This window comes from Serinus canaria, chromosome 23, assembly GCF_022539315.1.
Source record: "Serinus canaria isolate serCan28SL12 chromosome 23, serCan2020, whole genome shotgun sequence".
Taxonomy (NCBI): Eukaryota; Metazoa; Chordata; class Aves; order Passeriformes; family Fringillidae; genus Serinus; species Serinus canaria.
The window spans coordinates 2,304,356-2,321,506 of NC_066336.1; the positions used below are offsets into that span (position 1 = coordinate 2,304,356).

The 17,151-nt window shown below is 48.3% G+C and overlaps 1 protein-coding gene across 1 annotated transcript in view; it reads left to right on the forward strand.

The window, feature by feature from the left end:
- Positions 1 to 16,562, forward strand: part of LUZP1 (leucine zipper protein 1) — a 31,911-nt gene extending 15,349 nt beyond the window's left edge. The window contains exons 2-4 of the mRNA XM_018922521.3: positions 5,241 to 8,498; positions 11,430 to 11,594; positions 12,075 to 16,562. Coding sequence (XP_018778066.3) covers positions 5,349 to 8,498; positions 11,430 to 11,594; positions 12,075 to 12,110 — 3,351 coding nt within the window. The 5' untranslated portion in view covers positions 5,241 to 5,348 and the 3' untranslated portion in view covers positions 12,111 to 16,562. The remainder of the gene's footprint in view (positions 1 to 5,240; positions 8,499 to 11,429; positions 11,595 to 12,074) is intronic.
- The last annotated feature ends 589 nt before the right edge of the window (positions 16,563 to 17,151 follow it).

Below are 17,151 nucleotides of genomic sequence, written 5' to 3' on the forward strand. Positions count from 1 at the left end.
ATCAGCAGCATTACTGTGTGTGAGCTTGGCATGTTCACACTCCCTTCCATACGTATGCAACACCAGAAACCTTTTAATTAAAACTGCAGGGGTATGTGCACATGGGGCAGAATCCAACCAACACATCTAACCTACACCTCAGGTGGAAAAGTATGCATGAGAACAGGAGGATTGTTTCATCAGCTTCTCCCTGACCTGCTTGGCCATTGGGGACTGCTCAGAGGAACTCCTCTGCTCCCCCAGGTTTTGCTGGTGTGCATCCACAGAGCTGTCCCCATGCCTGAAGTGACTCTCAGCCACCTAATGTAATTTGAACTCATAGTCTGGAGTCATTGCTTAAGGTTCCCTTTCCCCAGATGTGTCCAAACACTCCTAGCACTTTGTTCAATGCAAAAATACAGTTTGCAGGAATATTTTGCGTAATGGTTCAGCAGAAAGTAGAACAGGGAGGATCTAAGTTCACCCCAGCACTTGGGGAAGTGGAGGGAGCAGTACCAGGTATATGCTCCATCCATAAGAGCATGGACAATAGCCCTGCTCTGCTCCTCACCTTAATCTGGGCCACCTGTCAGCTAAGGAATGCAAACCTCAGCCTGAGTGATTTCACAGCACAGAGGATCCCAGGGACTCAAACTCCAGTGGGGCAAATTGCTGTTCTGTTCTGTTCTCTGATTATAGCTGTGCTTGCATCTATTGATTTTCTATTGCCTTTGATGTGTGCTGCTCTCCGGAGTCTATGGGAAACCCTGGCAACTTCAAGAGCAAACAAATAAATTAGAAAAAAGAGATTTCAGACGAAGCCATTAAGAATTCTCATTCATCTGTAGGACTGGGCAAAGCCACATGTGTCATATATGCTGTGATGGGTGCTGTGACACACCAGCAGTGCCATCCATCGCTGGCAGCTCAGGCTCACACAAGCACAGTGAGGGATCTTGCATTTATCAGTATAAAAGTGCAAGCAAAAAGATGAAAAAACCCAAAGATTCAATGCAAAATGTGCTTGTGAGAGATGTCAGTGTTTCCTAGTACTTGACAGATGTGTGGCAGCTGGCTGCATTTCTATCTTGACATAACAGAGGACACAGTAGGAGTCTGTTCCAGCAGTTATTTTCCCACATGAGTGTTTTGGGGACATCCTGAAATCAGGAGCAGTGGGTGCCTGTAGGACTCATCCCAAAACCAAATCAGAGCAAGGAACAGGATGTGTGGAGTAAGATGAATCTGTGCATCTGGAGAGGAGCAGCACTGTGGGCCTAAGGAACTCTGGCAGAGATGATATGAGTAGGTCTCAGGTAGCTCATTTAATTGCTGTTTCTGAAATAGATGATTCTTATCTCCCAATTCATAAAATGTTTGGCTAACACAAATGTTTCTAGCTGGAGGTTTCTTCCCCTCTGTTCACAGCTGTGAACTGACTGTATGTGTTTTGTGCAGGCAAGATAAAGTTATTCTGACAATTCTGCTAAAGAAACATTTTTATAAAATTGTAGATAATGAGCAAAAGTGAGAGTGCAGAAAAAAAATAAATTTAAGAACATGAAGGGTAATTGAGAGTTATGACTCTAGTAAATGTCTTGAACAGTGAATTCTCACAGCTGTTAACAGGATGGTATAGCCAAAACCATGCAGAGTCAGAAGAGCCTTCAAAGGCAGTCTGCCTTAAACTGTGGGAGCAGGCAATTGATAGTGATAAATATGAATTGGTTAGGAGATATGCACATTTGTTGAGGAAGATCAAAAAACCCAATCATAAATCTGTGGGGGAAAGTAGAATCAGAATGAATAATTTAAATAGTGAATCCTGGTGTATTCACTGTTTGGTATTATGTAACTGCTTTGAATTAGTTAAAATTTCCCTGTAGGTACTTACTGGCCCCATATTTTGCCTTGATATTTTATTTGACTAACAGGTAGTTGGAGACTCCCCAGGCTTCCTACCTGTCTCATTTGAGGCATGTTCTTTCAGAACTCAAATCCAAAGGGATGCTATTGTGCCTCTTGGCTTAATGCAGGACTGCCCTTGTTGCTGAGGCAAAATCAGGTCTTTCAGTTTTAAAGAGTCAAGAAGCACACCTGGCTGCTTTTCTGAGCTCTTCACAAACTATCCTAGCGTTCAGTTCATGTTCTTGGCCCTGGAGGAAGAGTGGCATCATTACTGGGGGAGACAGCTGCCATCTAGATACCTGGGCTGCCTTTGTTGTCACTGCGGGAAGAGTTCTCCTCCTGTGCAAAGTCCTGTTTCCCTGGCAAGGTCAGTTGAAGACAGCTGAGCATCTTTTCCTCTTTCAAGCTAGAAGACACTGCAGCTAAGCAAAGTGAGATGCATCAGCCTTGGGTGTGTCAATATACAGTCCAGTCCCACATACAAAATAATGGCATCCTATTGTTGTAGGAGTATTTCTGTTCAGTATTTCCTCTGGTGCAGCCAAAAGGAGCTGTCCTGAGCTGCTGCTGTGGCCACTTGGCCACTGGGCCTTTTCAGTGCCAGTCTTTAATCTGATTTTATTGCTGACTCAGATGGCTCTGTTAAACTGAACTCCCCCTACTACATTTGCCACTGCCACAGTTTACTTGCTGTTTATGAAAGTTATCATCCTCTTTTCTTCCTGTGGTTTTTTTTTGTTTTGGTTGGGGTTTTTGTTTGTTTAGTTTTGGGTGGGGTTTTTTGTTGTTATTGTGGTTTTTTGTGTGTGGGTTTTCAATGGTTTGGGGAGGGTTTTTTTGTTTGGTTGGTTGGTTTTGGGGCTTTGTTTTGGTTTTTTGTTGGTTTGGGTATTTGATGGGGTTTTTTCCCAAAAATTGTAAGATGGAGGTAGGCTGAGAACTGCTTACTTTTCCAAAAGAGAGAAAAATATTAAGTCCATACATGCATATCAGATTGTTCAGTACATTTACAAGCTTTATCAGATTTATTTAACAGCTCCTGTTTAAATATCTACCAACAATATTAATTAGCATTAGTAATAGTCCCAGTGTTTGAATCCTGTACCATTTGTTTTGATACTTTAATATCACTGAGAGACTGGAGAAGGGCAGTCACAAACAGCCAGAGTAGTTTAGGTTTAAAGTCCCCTTGAGTTCTCTGGTCCAAGCCCTAACTCAAATCATGACTTCAAAGCAGTCACTAGGTAAGATAATATTTTATATTGGCCAATTCCCCATAATCTTATAAATGTGCACTCTGTAATACTAATTTGGTCTTGTTCTGTCTCCAAGCACCGAGGTTACATCTGGCTATGCCAGGAAGTTAAAGGGAAGTCTCCAGCTAGGAGACTTCTTGTAGATCCTTTTGTGTGTAGATCTTATTGTTTGTAGGTGTTGCTTTACATCTCCTTCTCCTTATTAAACTAATTAGATTGAGCCTCTTCCTTCTCTGGCAGTAAATAATGTCTGCTGGAGAGCTTCTGGGATGTTCCAGAGCCATCTCTGGTACAGCTCTGAACACCTCTGAATGTCCCACAGCCTGTGTGGACCCTGTGGCAGTGTAGAGCAGTGCCACAGCCAGCAGCAGCCCCCAGCCCTGTGCAGGTCTGCCTGCACGGTGCTCTGGCTGTCTGGAGAGGAGGCTGCTCTCCCTTCCAGCCCAGCTGCTGCTGGGTTAACCATTAACTCCCAGCTCCTGGCCTGGCAGGGACAGGCTTTTGTTTTCAGCCTGCGAGTTTGCTGGCTGTGGCCTTTCCTGTGCTGGTCCAGTGCCATTTCTGGGGTTCTGCTGGGGGCTGAACAGCCTTTGCTGCCTGCAGGCAGCTGCAGTGGCCTCCATGGTGTGGGGACAGCATGAGGGAAGGTGGTCCAGGAGCAGGACGTGGCCATGGTGGCAAGGGAGGGGACAGGCACGTGGCCGAGACTGTGCTCAGGACACCAAGGTTCCTCTCCTGGTACTGTTTGCAGTGCTCCCTTCAGGGGCTGGAAGAGCCTGAGCCCAACCACGTGGGATGGTGATTCCCCCCCAGTCCCCCAGTGGTCCTTCAGGAGATGGGTCCCACAGGGTGCCCAGGGTGCACCAGGAGGGTCCCCGTGGTGGGTGCAGCCTGGGCCCCCTGCCTGCCTGGAGCTGGATCACCTCTAGCCCAAGGGTGTGTCAGGGTGCTGCTGCCTCCCTTACTGGCACTGCCTCCTCCCCACATCCTGCTCATCACTTTTTGACCATGCAGTAGGAAACTCCTGCGTGTTTCCTCTGCAGAGAGGGCCACAAAAATTCTGGAGGTCAAGTCCTGTTCCAAGACAGACTGCCTGAGCAAGGGTGCAGATCAGAGCTGCAGTCATCCTACCCCCACTCAGGTTTGCAGTAGGCTGTGCCTCAGGCCCAGGACAGGCCAGTGCTAATGCTGAGTGCCAGAGGGGGACTTCAAATCCACCCAGGGGCCCCTTCCTGCTCCTCCCTCAAAGCACAGAGGGGTTGTTTAGAAAACACCCTGCCAGCTCTGAGCTGAGCTGGGAAGAGTTCACATTGAGTGTGTCAATGTGCTGATGTGTTCTAATTGCTGCTCATGCTCACCAGCAGCAAGGAGGGGCATGAACAACTGCTCATCTCCTGGGTGGGTGAGTGGGTGGCAGCCGAGGGCAACAACAGCTTTGGAAATGGGAGGGAGAAACTTGAAACTCCACTGGTAGAGTGTCCTTGGGATGTGACTACAGCCCAGGTGAAGATTTCTGCTGAGCAGCCTGAGATGCTGGAGAAACACTGGCAGTGTCAAATGGCAGCAGGTCCCAGTCCCCTCCACCTGCCAGCTAGCATGGGGGGCTTGCCCATCCTCAGTGTTACCATGTGGCTGGGGTTTGCCTTTTTCTGATTCTCCTCATGGTTCCTGAATCCTCCTCACTAAGGTGTCTTCAGGAGGGAGGTGCAGTGCTGGAAGGAGAGGTGTCTGCTGCATGGGCATATCTGTACAGGGACCTGAATGCTGCATGAGTGTGACCCTCCACAGCCTGGGATCTCACACGTGAGCAGCTGCCTGGCCGTGGAGCCCTGGGTGAGGCCCCACTGGGGATGCACAACCCCCTGGGCACACCAGCAGAGGAGGGCAGCTATGGGGAACAGGCTGGTTTTGGAAACCCTCTATAACCAAAGTAAATGGACTGTGGCTCTTCTCTGCTATTTAATTTCACCTAATTTAGTACTCAGAAATGTGTTTAATTAAAAAGTTATTTGTATAAGCATCGATAGCCTAACTTAAACAGTGAATATATTTCTATTCTGAGCTCTTATATTGATTTTGAGCATTTTTTTCTTTCAGGGTGAGATTGCCTCCACTCAAAGGAACAATAACATACTGGAAATACACAAGGTGTATACCATTCACCCAGACTAAGGAAAGCTTTGTTCTAAAAGGAATAAAATAATCATGGCAGAATGTACAGGTTACAAGGAAACCTCAAATCGGCACCTACGTTTCAAATTGCAGAGCCTCAGTCGCCGCCTTGATGAACTGGAGGAAGCAACTAAAAATCTGCAGAAAGCAGAGGATGAACTGCTCGACCTCCAGGACAAAGTTATCCAGGCAGAAGGCAGCAACTCCAGCATGCTGGCTGACATTGAAGCCCTGAGGAAAAGAGTGCTGAAGATTGAAGGCAAGGATGAAGAAATTAGGAAGGCTGAAGAGCTTTGCAGATTAATGAAAGAAAAGCTTGAAGAGGAGGAGAGCCTTACTCGAGATCTGAAGTCAGAAATTGAACTCCTTCAGAGGAGAATGGCAGAGCTGGAGAAGCTGGAGGAGGCCTTCAGCAGGAGCAAGAATGACTGTACACAGCTGTGTCTTAGCCTCAATGAAGAAAAGAACTTGACCAAAAAGATATCTACAGAATTAGAAATACTTAGAGTGAAAGTGAAAGAACTGGAATCATCTGAGGACAGGCTGGATAAAACTGAGCAGACCTTAACAGCTGAGCTAGAAAAGCTGAAATCCTTAGCCCTGAGCTTTATCACGGAAAGAAAACATTTTAACGAAAGAGAAAAGCAAAATGAAAAAATAATCCAGGAGCTAACACAGAAACTAGAACAAAACAATAAACTAAATAGGGCAGATCAAACTAGAAATGCATCCAACTTGCTAGAAAGGTCATCCAACAATCTCCTGGACAGAAATGATATGAGAATTGAAGATGACTTGACTTCTGCACTGCCTTCTAAAGAGACCAGGAGGAAGGGAAGTGTGGATTACCTGAAACACGTAGAAAATGAAACCAGGAATAAATCAGAAAACCAAAAGAATAAAAACCAGGAAGACAACAAAGTGAAAGATCTCACCCAAGAAATTGAGAAACTTAAAATTCAGATAAAACACTTTGAATCTTTAGAAGAAGAACTTAAAAAAATGAGAGCCAAAAATAATGATCTGCAAGACAGTTACTTGAGTGAGCAGAATAAAAACAAACTCTTAACAGGTCAGCTAGAAGAAATAAAAATGCAAATAAAGAAACAGAAAGAGCTGGAGAATGGAGAAGTTGAAAATGAAGATACAGGCTTTTCTAGCAGGGGAAAGCATGATAGACCTAAATACAGAGGTGTCATGACTGATTTGGCAGCTGCTAAGCACAAGCCAAGGGAGCTCTCACCACAGCAGCGCCGGGAAAGAGCACGGAACAGAGACTTCTCTCTCAGCAATGACAGCTACAGCCACAGTGCTAAGAGGGTGCCCAGTCCAAGCTTAATGAACAGAAAAGCAGGGAAAGCTTCTGCTGCATCTGCCCTTTCAGACACTGCTGTCACAGATACAAGAAGAGTGGAAGAGAAATCTTTAGTTTCCACTGTTTCTTCTGGTCAGAAGGAAGGCTGCGTCATGCAGAACGAGGGGAAGAGGTCCAAAGAGCAGCCATCTGTCCTCAGCCGGTATCCTCCTGCTGCACAGGAGCAGAAGTCTTGGAAAGCACCTTCCAAACCTGTTGGTGATACAGGCCTGAGATCCAAGGTTGAAAAGTCATCTCAGGTGTTCCGTGGGAACTGCCAAAACGGTGCTGACACACGGGAGGAAAAGTCCAGCAAAGGAGAATCAACAGGTTCTTTGTCTGAGAAGCTGAAGACAAGTCAGGCTGAAGTCAGTGAGTGCTTGGGGGATACACAGCTCACAAGGGGGAACCACAGCTCTTCCAATGGCACAGTCTCAGCATACAGGTACCACATGTCCTCCAGCGTGTCAGCCTCAGACTCTGCTGGCTCTAAAGTGGAAGCAGTGAGCACTTTTGCTGCATCACACAGACAGCCCTCAGAGGGGAGGGCTAGAAGGGCATTAATCTCCCAGGAAAGAGAAGCTGCAGACCCATCACTTGAAAGTGTGAAGCTTTCGACCCTGACAAAGCGTTCCCATCACTCCAGGAGTCAGGAGGACATTCTGCAGATGCTCACTGGTCTTGATAAAGAAGGCACTGAGCAGTCTTCAAGTTCAGCAACAGATCATGTAAATATGGGTTTAAAAACTGACTCCAAAAGCATCCAGGGTAACCAGGAAAAACTTAATTCTGATGAAGAATCAGGGAGAGGCAAAAAACCGACCACTCAGGCAGATTTTGAGACAAGAAAGAAAGTCGGTTCCAAGCAGTTCTCCAATTCCAGGGGAGTTTTTAGAGCATCACTTTTTGAAAATGACAAAAAAACTGTGAATGATGAAGACTCTACCAAGTGCATAAAACCATTAGATGCTAGCACTGGAGAACTGAAATCCAGAAGATCCTTCAGCCCTAGAGAAGCTCTGAGATCAAAAGCCATCATTAAACCTGCAATTGTTGAGAAGGATATGAAGGCAATCATGGGAGGGACTGTTTCAGAGGCAGAGCCAGAAAAACAGAAGTCTGCTTTTAAAATGGTAACCAATAAAATGACAAGCAGCATCACAATCTTTCCTTCTGAGCCAACAGCTCCAAGGACCACTGCAGATACAGCAGCAAAGGAAAGACATGTTACCACCAGCAACATCAGAGTTGCTTCAAATGAGCCTTCACCATCCATAGCAAACAATGTCCCTTCACCCTTTGAGGTGTCAGTTAACAGAAGTGCTCTGAAGTCATCTGAGGCAGACAGAAGTGGAGAGGCAGTGCCAAGAAGTAAAGCTGAAACAGTGGTCTCGAGAAGCAGCATTATGCTAAAGACTTCTGAACTCACAGAGAGGAACAGTGAGACCCCTTTGGAGACAATCAGCTGGAAGAGCCACGGCTCGGCAGATGCAGGTTCGTCTGAAACAAAGCACGTCACTGTCAGAAGTTCCTGGAGAACAAGGCAAGGCCTGCCTTCCCTGGAGGACTCTCAAACCAAAGTGGAGAAAAGTGCAACTTTCAGTGCCACAAACTTGTGTAGATCCTCAGTGGACCTTTTAGAAGGGGAAGGGAGTAGTTCCCTGGAGCAGACTTCATCAAGGACAAGTGCCACAGCTAATTCTTGGAGTGCCCCTGAGCTGGGGTCCCGAAGGACCAAAAGTAACTTAAGTGCACCTGAGCTGCTGCCACGCAGGAGCTGTGCCACTGACCCTGCAGCAGCTGCTGCTTGGCAGCGCACCACGCCACCTGTGAGTATCCTGTCTTCAACTCTTCCACTTGATGAGCTTTTCCAAGTTTCCTGTTCGTTGTAGGCTGCATAATTTGAGATTTTACAGCTTATTTCCTAAGTGCTGCCTCTCCCAGCTCCTGCTGTCTTCTTTCAGTGAATTCGCCATTCACAGCGCCCACAGCTTTCTCATGTGTGAATTACCAGATTTAGCCTTCTTGAAATGAGATCCATCTGCTTGGGTCTTGTAATGCCACATGAATAACTGCATAGTAGCATCAGAGAAGACAGTCACAGCTTAAGTAGGACGTGGCATGCTTTTCAGAGTAACTTTATGTAGCATTTTAAATTTGGAGTAGCAATGAAAAAATGATGGAAATGAGCAGATTTGAGTGGGGTTGTGCCTGAGGCAGAGTTGTAGCTCTAATGGCAGATACAGAGATGGATAGAGCTCTTTATGGTAAGAGCTTCATGGTTTCCTCATGTGAAACCAGACTTTGGTCTGGAAAAGCTTCCCAGGCATCCCCTAAACAGGTGGATGGTGGTTGGTAACACAAGGCTGCTCCCTCCTTGCTCTGTGTCAATATTGCACCTGAAAAGGAGCAAGAGCCACAAGGACAGCTGTGCTCTGTCCCTGTTCCTTTGACTGGTACCAGTGAGGGGAGTCCCTGGAAGCAGTGACACCTGCAGACATCTGGTTGGTGGCATGTGCTTGCCCCTGGAGCTGCAGGCTCTGGCAGATTTCAGTTGAACTCACTGGCAGCTCTTGCCCTTCTGGCCACTAACCCCACACTGGTTGGTGCTGCAGCTCCTGCCTCTGCTATTCATTAGCACTACTCTGAGCAGCTCCTGCTGTTGCCAGTCTGCAGGAGGAAGCAAGCTGGATAATCTGACAGGGCTGGTGGCACAGGGGATGGGTTCAGAACTGAATGACTTTGGCATTGACAAAGATGAACTGGTGGAGGTAGGCAAGGAGTTTTACATTTTCAAATCTCTTTCCACTTCTCTGGCTATAAGAAGCACAGAAGAATTTGCACTTAGCTTTACAGAGAGTTTGTTGCCTGGTGTTAGAAAGTACAGGGTGGCCTTCCAGCTACATTTGGAAACTGAGAATACATTGTCTCCCTGGCCAGGGTGGGTCGCAGGCAATCTGTTCTGCTTATTCATGAATCCAAGCAGAGCTGATAGGAGTGAAGTTGTTCTTCTGCATAGCAGCTATTTGTGTGCTTGGGAAATGAGAGATCCATTCCTAGGGTGCCCTTTATCCCAGGAGTTTCAATTCACTGAGCTCATGTGTGGTTGGTTGCAGAGCCCTTAGCAGTGGCCACTCAGGGATTTCTTTTCATTTTCCTCCTGGCAGCCCACCCAGGGCTGAGTGTAGCTCTGCAGTGCTTTCTGCAGGTGCTCTCCAGGTTGCTGTCAGATAAATTTGGCAGCTGTGCAGTGTTCCTTCCCAGCAGCTGAGGTGTACCTGACAGAGCAACCTGGTCTCTGCCTGCTCAAGCCAAGTGTATCCAGGATTAGCTGGATTCAGCCTTTCTGTGTCAGGAGAGCAACCACATGGTTGGTTCACACAGAACTGAACTTGGGATCTCTCTCTGTGTCAGCATTTGCAATAAAATCACCCTTGGCACCACATAGTCACAAACCTCTTGGTCATAGATTGTGTGCTGTTAGTTTGTAAATGAGAAGGAAGTTAATCTGAAAGACTGCAGATACTCAGTTGGACTAGATATAGGAAATTGTATGCAACTTAAAATGTTGCATGTGCCCTTGGGAAAAAGCCCTTTGAGGGGAATCTTCAGGCTGGTAATATGCCTCTTACCACAGCAGCTTGTTTCTGCTGGGTGCGTGTTTCAGTTAAAGATGTGGCTTTTTCTCTGGCAGAAGGCTGAGCACTGAGCTGTCCTGTGAAGGTATCACTGTCACCTCTTTCCAGTTCCACTATCCACAGGCTGACATTGCCTTGAGAATCTTATGTGGGAAACATGAGATCTGTGACATTTTTGCCAAAATCTGTCTTCCTCTCTTCCATTGCAACCTTCCCTTTGTGTATTGCTGATTGGGGCAAATGTCTCTAATGCAGCTCCAGGGGATATTGACTCTTTGGAAGGCTGCATTGGGAGCCCCAGGGAGCAGGAGCTGCTGCTGGGTGAGTGGGTGTTGCAGCCTGGGGACCAGCTCCCTCTGGTGCTGGCAGCCACCCTTCTCCAGCTCCCCAAAGACCCGAGGCCATGCAAGACCTGGAGCAGTCATTGAGCTGGGGTTCATGTTTCACAGAGTGGAGTCTGTATTCCTCTGCTGTGATGTTTGATGAACATTAGTGCACGTGTGCTGGAGGCAGGGAGCAGATGAGCAGCAGCAATGTCAGATGAATGCATGGTTTTCTTATGCCTCTGACATTATTCACTGGAGCTGGGCTGTCTGCTGCATAAATTGGCAAAATTCTAAAGGTAGGCTTGTCTTCAGGGGAAGATCACTTCTCTGATGGTAGAAGTGCATCTGCTGGATAAGTCTCCCAGGCATTGTCCAGGGATGTGCTGCCTCTTGCCCTTTCTCTCCCCTGCTTTGGGGACTAATGCACAGGGCATCTGTAGTGGGTTGACTCTGGCTGGGTGCCAGGCTCTCACCAAAGCCTCTCTCTATCACTGGACAGGAGAGAGAAAATGAATCTTTCCTTGGACTCAGTAATTTTGTCAAAGGGATCTGTCTTGTTTTGTCACTGTGCACCCATAACTTGGGTTAAAATTACTGGATGGTTCTTGAGAAAAGATCTTTATTAAATAGCACATAAATGAGGCCATGGCTGAGCTGGCCTGGTGGTTTAAGTCCCTCCTTGCTAAAAGGACTCAAACCCACACCTTACACTGCAAACCTGGCACTAGGACCCCAGTGCTGTTTCAGATCCTTCATAGACCCTGGGTCCCAACCCTTTTTATTTTCCTTTGCACAGGATGAAAGCAAGGATTTTGTGTCCAGTTCCAGAAGGAAGCAGTATGGCTCTTCTGAGTACCTCCTCCAGGCTGACACTCTGGGCAAAAGGACAGCCACCAAGGTGGAGCTGCAGGACCCTGAATCCAGCTCCCCTGCACCACCAGGGCTCCAAGGAGAGGAGCAGGTATGTGAGGGAAGGGAGTTACAAGGCAAGAAGCCAATATCTGAACTGACCTCCCAGTAACCCAATGCAGAGTTGTCCAAAAAGTCTCCAATTTCTCTTGTAGGAGAAATCAAGTTGAAGTTAGCGCTTGCCAGGGGTGGAGTGGCTGCTGTATTTTCTGTTATAAACTTGTTTCAGCAAGCTTTATGGCTAAGAATATTCTCAGATAACTGAGTGGCACTGCATCTAGTCATCCTCTGGTACATGAATCAGTCAGGGATGGAAAAATCCATTTGGAGAAACAAAGGCAGAGTCCCTGCCTCAGCTGGCAGCTTTACTCCTGGAGTGTTTGCTGCTACACCCCTGCTGCTGTGCCACCTAAAGGACTGTGGTCCTGGTGGGATTTGGGATGGTTGCCAAGGGCAATAGCAATCTTGTCAGCAGAGCAGAAATGCTCCAGGGCAGCAGTGGGCAGTCTGTGACCTGGTTTGTCTCCTGCAGGGTGCTGCCCGGGCTGGCCGGACATCTCGGAGATGAGCTGCACCCCCTTCTCAGTGACCATGGTGAAGCAAGAGGCAGGATAGGACCAAGCTCACAGGCACCACCACCCATTTGTAACCTCTCCTGAGGCTTCAACTAGCCTGGAACCAGTTTTGTAATGCGATTTGAAAGGTACAAGAGCTTTACCAGTGAATTCTTTTTCTTCATTGCTGAAGAGGCAGCTGCAGAGACTTTGCTCAGGGGACTCCCACTTCTCATCTCTGTACCTGCAATCTTAATCTTCCCTGTAGGATGATAGGTCTGTCTCAATATGGAAAGTCTGACTACCTAGCCTCTCTGAACAATGGTACTCCTTGCACAAGAGAGAACTTTTTGTTCACTTCATTCACACAAGATCCCAGCAGTGTCCCTGTGATTGCATCCACCAGCCCATCAAGCTGTCCACCACGACTGAAGGTTTCAGTTCCTATGGAGAGTTTGCATTCTCCTAATACACCCTTGCTGGCTGGGGTGGTGGTCACCTCAGCACCTGTGTTTCCAGCACCCTTAGTCTCTAGGCAAGAGGAGACTCTTCCCCACTGGTTACTTTACAAATTGAGAGGGAAGGAGAGCAGAAAATGCTGTTTAGAAGGAGTTGGCTCCCCTATCACTGTCAGTCTCTGCAACAATCTTTGCATGATCTACTCATCACCAGTTGAGATCCTGCACCAAGAAATCATCCAGTGTGCCAGACCAACACAGCAGTGACACCTCCTCCTCCTGGGACCAGGGTGCCATTTTTCTGGAGCTTTGTGTGTTACACTCTGCAGGCAAAAACTCTGTGGCTTGTGCAAGGCAGTTGAGCCCTACGAGAAAAAGAAAAAAGTGCTTTTCCTTACAGACAAGCAGAATGCCCTCGTTCCTTCCCACACAGGTGGAGACAGCTGCATTGGACCCTAAGCTGATCTGTGGTAGCTTTGGCTGTGCCTCAACCCCTGTCTGCCATGCCTGGGCCCCAGGTATGGTCAGAGACTGCTCAAACACAGAGCTGTGTGTCCCCACCAGTGCAGCTGCTGGCACTGTGGGGCAGACACATCCCCACAGCTCCAGGAGGTGCTCAGGTCATCAGCAGCATTGTCCTGAGCAAGGTGAGTGCACCTGGCTCTCACAGCAGGGCTCTGACAGTCCTTCCATCCCATCCCATCCCAGCTGCTGGGCTGGCCCCTACACAAACACCCCCAGTGGTGCCTGTCCCTCTCTGCAGCAGGACAAGGAGAATGCTCCAGCCAGAGAAGGTCCTTGATCTGTTTCAGAGGTGCTGTGGGAAGAGCTGCACCCCAACAGCTCCCCTGTCTGAGCTGCACCCACTCTTGTGCCCATATCCCACCTCTGGAGGGGCAGGTACCAGATTGCCTGTGCTGCACCTCCCTGTGCTGCAGCTCCTCCCTGGCCTGGGAAAGGCACACCTCAATTCTGAGAAGAAAATTAATCAAAAAAAGAAAAAGGAAAAAAACAATAGAGCTGGTTGCAAAATGTCTATGAAAACATTCATATAAAAGGGAAGTGTTTTAGTGACATGATTTTTTTTTTATAAAGATTGTTTGGAGGAAGGGAAAAATTATTTTTGAAAAAAAATAGTTTCTTTTTGGAATTTTAAAGATGTTTTCCCAAGTGTATATTTTTAACCCTTCATTTTATTCTTTTACATATCATGACATATGTGTCAACTTGCATTACAAGACAAAAAGATGCTTTTAAATTAGTACTGAGTGGCAGCTCTAATAATCTTTAAATTATATTAAAATAAATTGTGTTAACTGCTCTCTCTTACCATTGATATGGTAGTGCTAGTAGAATGAGATCATGAGAAAAAAATTTAAACTAAAAATGAAAGTGAAATTCTGAAGCTAAATTCAGACTTCTTAGTGCCTCCCCCTGCCCCGTGTTTATCAGGAAGGATTGGAAATCCTTATGGATTGTGCAATCTGAAACCAGTGGCTGTGACAGTCCTGTGCAGTGGCTGTGTCCTTCCTGAGCCCCCTGCTCTGCTCAGCACTCACTGTGTGCCAGGCTCACTGCCCAGAACCAGCTGGATTGCCTGAGCAGCAGCAGCAGCTTCCCTTCTTCCCTTGCCTCTGGGTGCCCTGCTCCCTGCCCAGCAGTGCCCAGCTCTGCCCTGCCCTGCCCACCACAGGCTGCTGCCTCTGACTCTGCCCCTCCAAACGAAACCTGCTGCCTCAGCTGCCCAAATGCCTCACACTGTACCTGCCTGCTCACCCTGCGAGCAGCTGGAGGCATCTTGGCACATCCCTGCCCTTTCCTATGTCACAGGAATTCCCTCTCTGCTGCTGGGCAGCTCTCCAGCTGCCACCTGGACCAGCCACAGAGGCTGTGGGAGAGGCACTGCTGGGCACTGCTGCTGTGCCCCCAGAACCCTGGAGGGCGTGGGGCTCCCCCTGCCCTCGGTCAGTGCTGCCCAGCTCCTGCAGCCTGCACAAACTGCTGGACAGCAGGATGGACTGAGGAGGACAAGGATCACTCTGGGAAGTGACTGAAGGCCTTCCCTGACAGTCCCAGCCCCATCCTGCTGCAGGACACGGCTCCAGACTCCACAGGACGTCCCTGCACATCCAGCAGCTTCCTCCTCCTCACCTTGGCGTGGATGTGGCTCAGCACGGTGCTCCCAGAGCCTCCCAAGGGAAGTGGTTTCAGCTGTGGCAAGGAAATCTCTGCATCCCTGTGAGTCAACGTGTGGGGTGAGCACAGGCGGTTTCCCTGAGCCTTCCCACAGAACCCTGGCTCACCCATCAGCTTTTCAACCCCACTGCTCACCCCAAGAACTCAGCCCCGTGTCTGAAGAGCAAGGGAAGAACCACCAGCAGCAACAGCTGTTGGGTTTTCTCCTTCTGTCAGCCAGGACCAGGCTTTGCCCAGGCAATGGGAGGGCTTTACCCTGCTGCTCAGCTGGCTTAGCCCCAGCTATTGCCCCAGCAACACAGCGCTGCTGGCACTGTCTTCAGGTGCTCCTCACAGATGATGTCTCTCCTTTCTCCAGCTGCCTCAGTTATTTGTTCAATATTTTACAGCACATACCTTGAACTCCTGCTCTAGACTCAGTTTCACTGCTTGTAAATACTGGACACAGATGTCACTTGGTAACTGCACACTGGTTGTTTTTACCACAGCTGAGATTAAATCTGAGAAAGAAAACCCTACCTAGTATGGAAAGGGGCCATGCCCTCTAGTCAATGAGTGCAATAGGAGCTGATTGTATTATTAATCTTATAGCAATGACTTCAGGAAACACAATGTGTTTACTCGAATTGCACACTTTTTTTGAACAGCTGTAAAATAGAGTATATGTGTAAATATTGCCATCACTGAAGAAGTATTTGTAATTTTAGCATATAAATATAACCGGCTTTCCAGGAGGCTTGATGCTGCACAGGGGCATGCATCGAGCCCTCGGGTAATTCCAAAGTTGTAAATGTATTTGCTGTACAGAGGAAGTGTGTCAGTGCTTGCTGCTCCCAAGGAACCTCAGCTGCTGGTCCCTTTTGGAGAGCCAGTGCTTTCCCCAGAGGGGCTGGCTCCAGTCTGAGGGCCCAGCAGCTCACTGCTTCATGGAACGGCTTCCCTCACGTCTGGGAACACCTCTGCAGCTGCAGAGCTGCCTGTCCAGCTCCTTGGAGGGTCTGGTGACAGCTGGCCACTGCTGCTGTGAGTGCAGCCTCTGGGCAGGGCCCCAGCAAGGGAAAAGGGCAGAAAGCACAGGGCAGAGCCATGTGCCTTGCTGCTTCAAGAGACACTTGACACAAGCAATTTCCCAGCTCCAGGTTGAAGCAATAGTCACGCTGGTGTCACCTCTAAGGTAGCAGACCTCATCTCTGCCACCCTTGCACACGGCTGAAGCAATCAGGGCACTGCTCCAGGCCAGCCCCAGGCTGAGCTGTGACCAGAACATGAAGCCATTGTTAGCAGATGCCTCCCCTGGTCAGAACCCAGGGCCCAAAGGATCCCCCTGGGCTGCCCCACGTGCAGTGCCGGCTCCTGCTTTGGGGAAGCAGCACTCCAGGCTGCATGGAATGTATTTTTAAGAGAATAAATCTATTTTTTTGTATTTGTGAACATATATTTGGGTGGGGCAGCTTAGTTAGAAGACAAATAATGCAAGCAATCTTTTCATAAACACAGGTTCATCCAAGTTAAGCAGATTTTCCAGGGTTGCAGTATTGCCTTTTCCCCTAAAATAAACTTTGTGTCCAATAGAGCTATGAGCAGTGTTCCACCCTTAGAACTTGCCCTGTCTCAGCATGCTGAGTAGAGGAAAGCCAGTACTTTCCTCCCATGCTGCCCATGCAGTGGATCCAGATGGTGCTCACCTCCTTCAGCGACACAGTGCTCTTAGTCTGCATGCCAAATGTAAACACACTCTTATCTGCATGTCTCTTCTGACTCAAACACTGTCAGTGCTACAGTATATAACCAATAAACACTCTTCTCTTTTTACACGGTGTGATGTGGTGTTTACAGCAGTGCCCATTGCTTGGGGGTGCTGCTGCCCTTGGGAGAGGCACTGAGGTAGCAGAGTGTGTGTGTGTTGTGTGTCTGTCTCTGTGTCTGTCTGTGTGTGCTGCAGGGTGGCTCAGTGCTGGAGCCGAGCACCCTGCATTTCTTTTTGTGCCTTGGCTGAGGCAGATCTCACATGCCCATTCCAGGGTGCATTTGAGGCAGGAATGGTGCATAGACAGCACAGCAAGTTGTGCACAGCCATTCTCCCTGGGCTCCCTGAGCTGGATGTGGCACTGCTGAGAATGGCCTATGCTCTGTGAGGGGTTCCAGGAGCAGTGCATGTGTGCCACGAGCCTGGTGGCACAGACAGCAGGCGCACAACGAGCATCCCCACTTCTGCTGCAGGTGAAGGCAGGGGTCACAGCCAGACTGTCACTGCACCAGGAGTCAGCCCTGTGCCAGAGCTTTCCAGGCAGAAAGATACAACCACAACCAAGGCATTATAGCAATGTCCCTACAGACAGCAGCCCCAAAGCAGGGAGTTCCAGGCTGGGGATGTGCCATTGCTCCTCCCATCCCAGCTAGC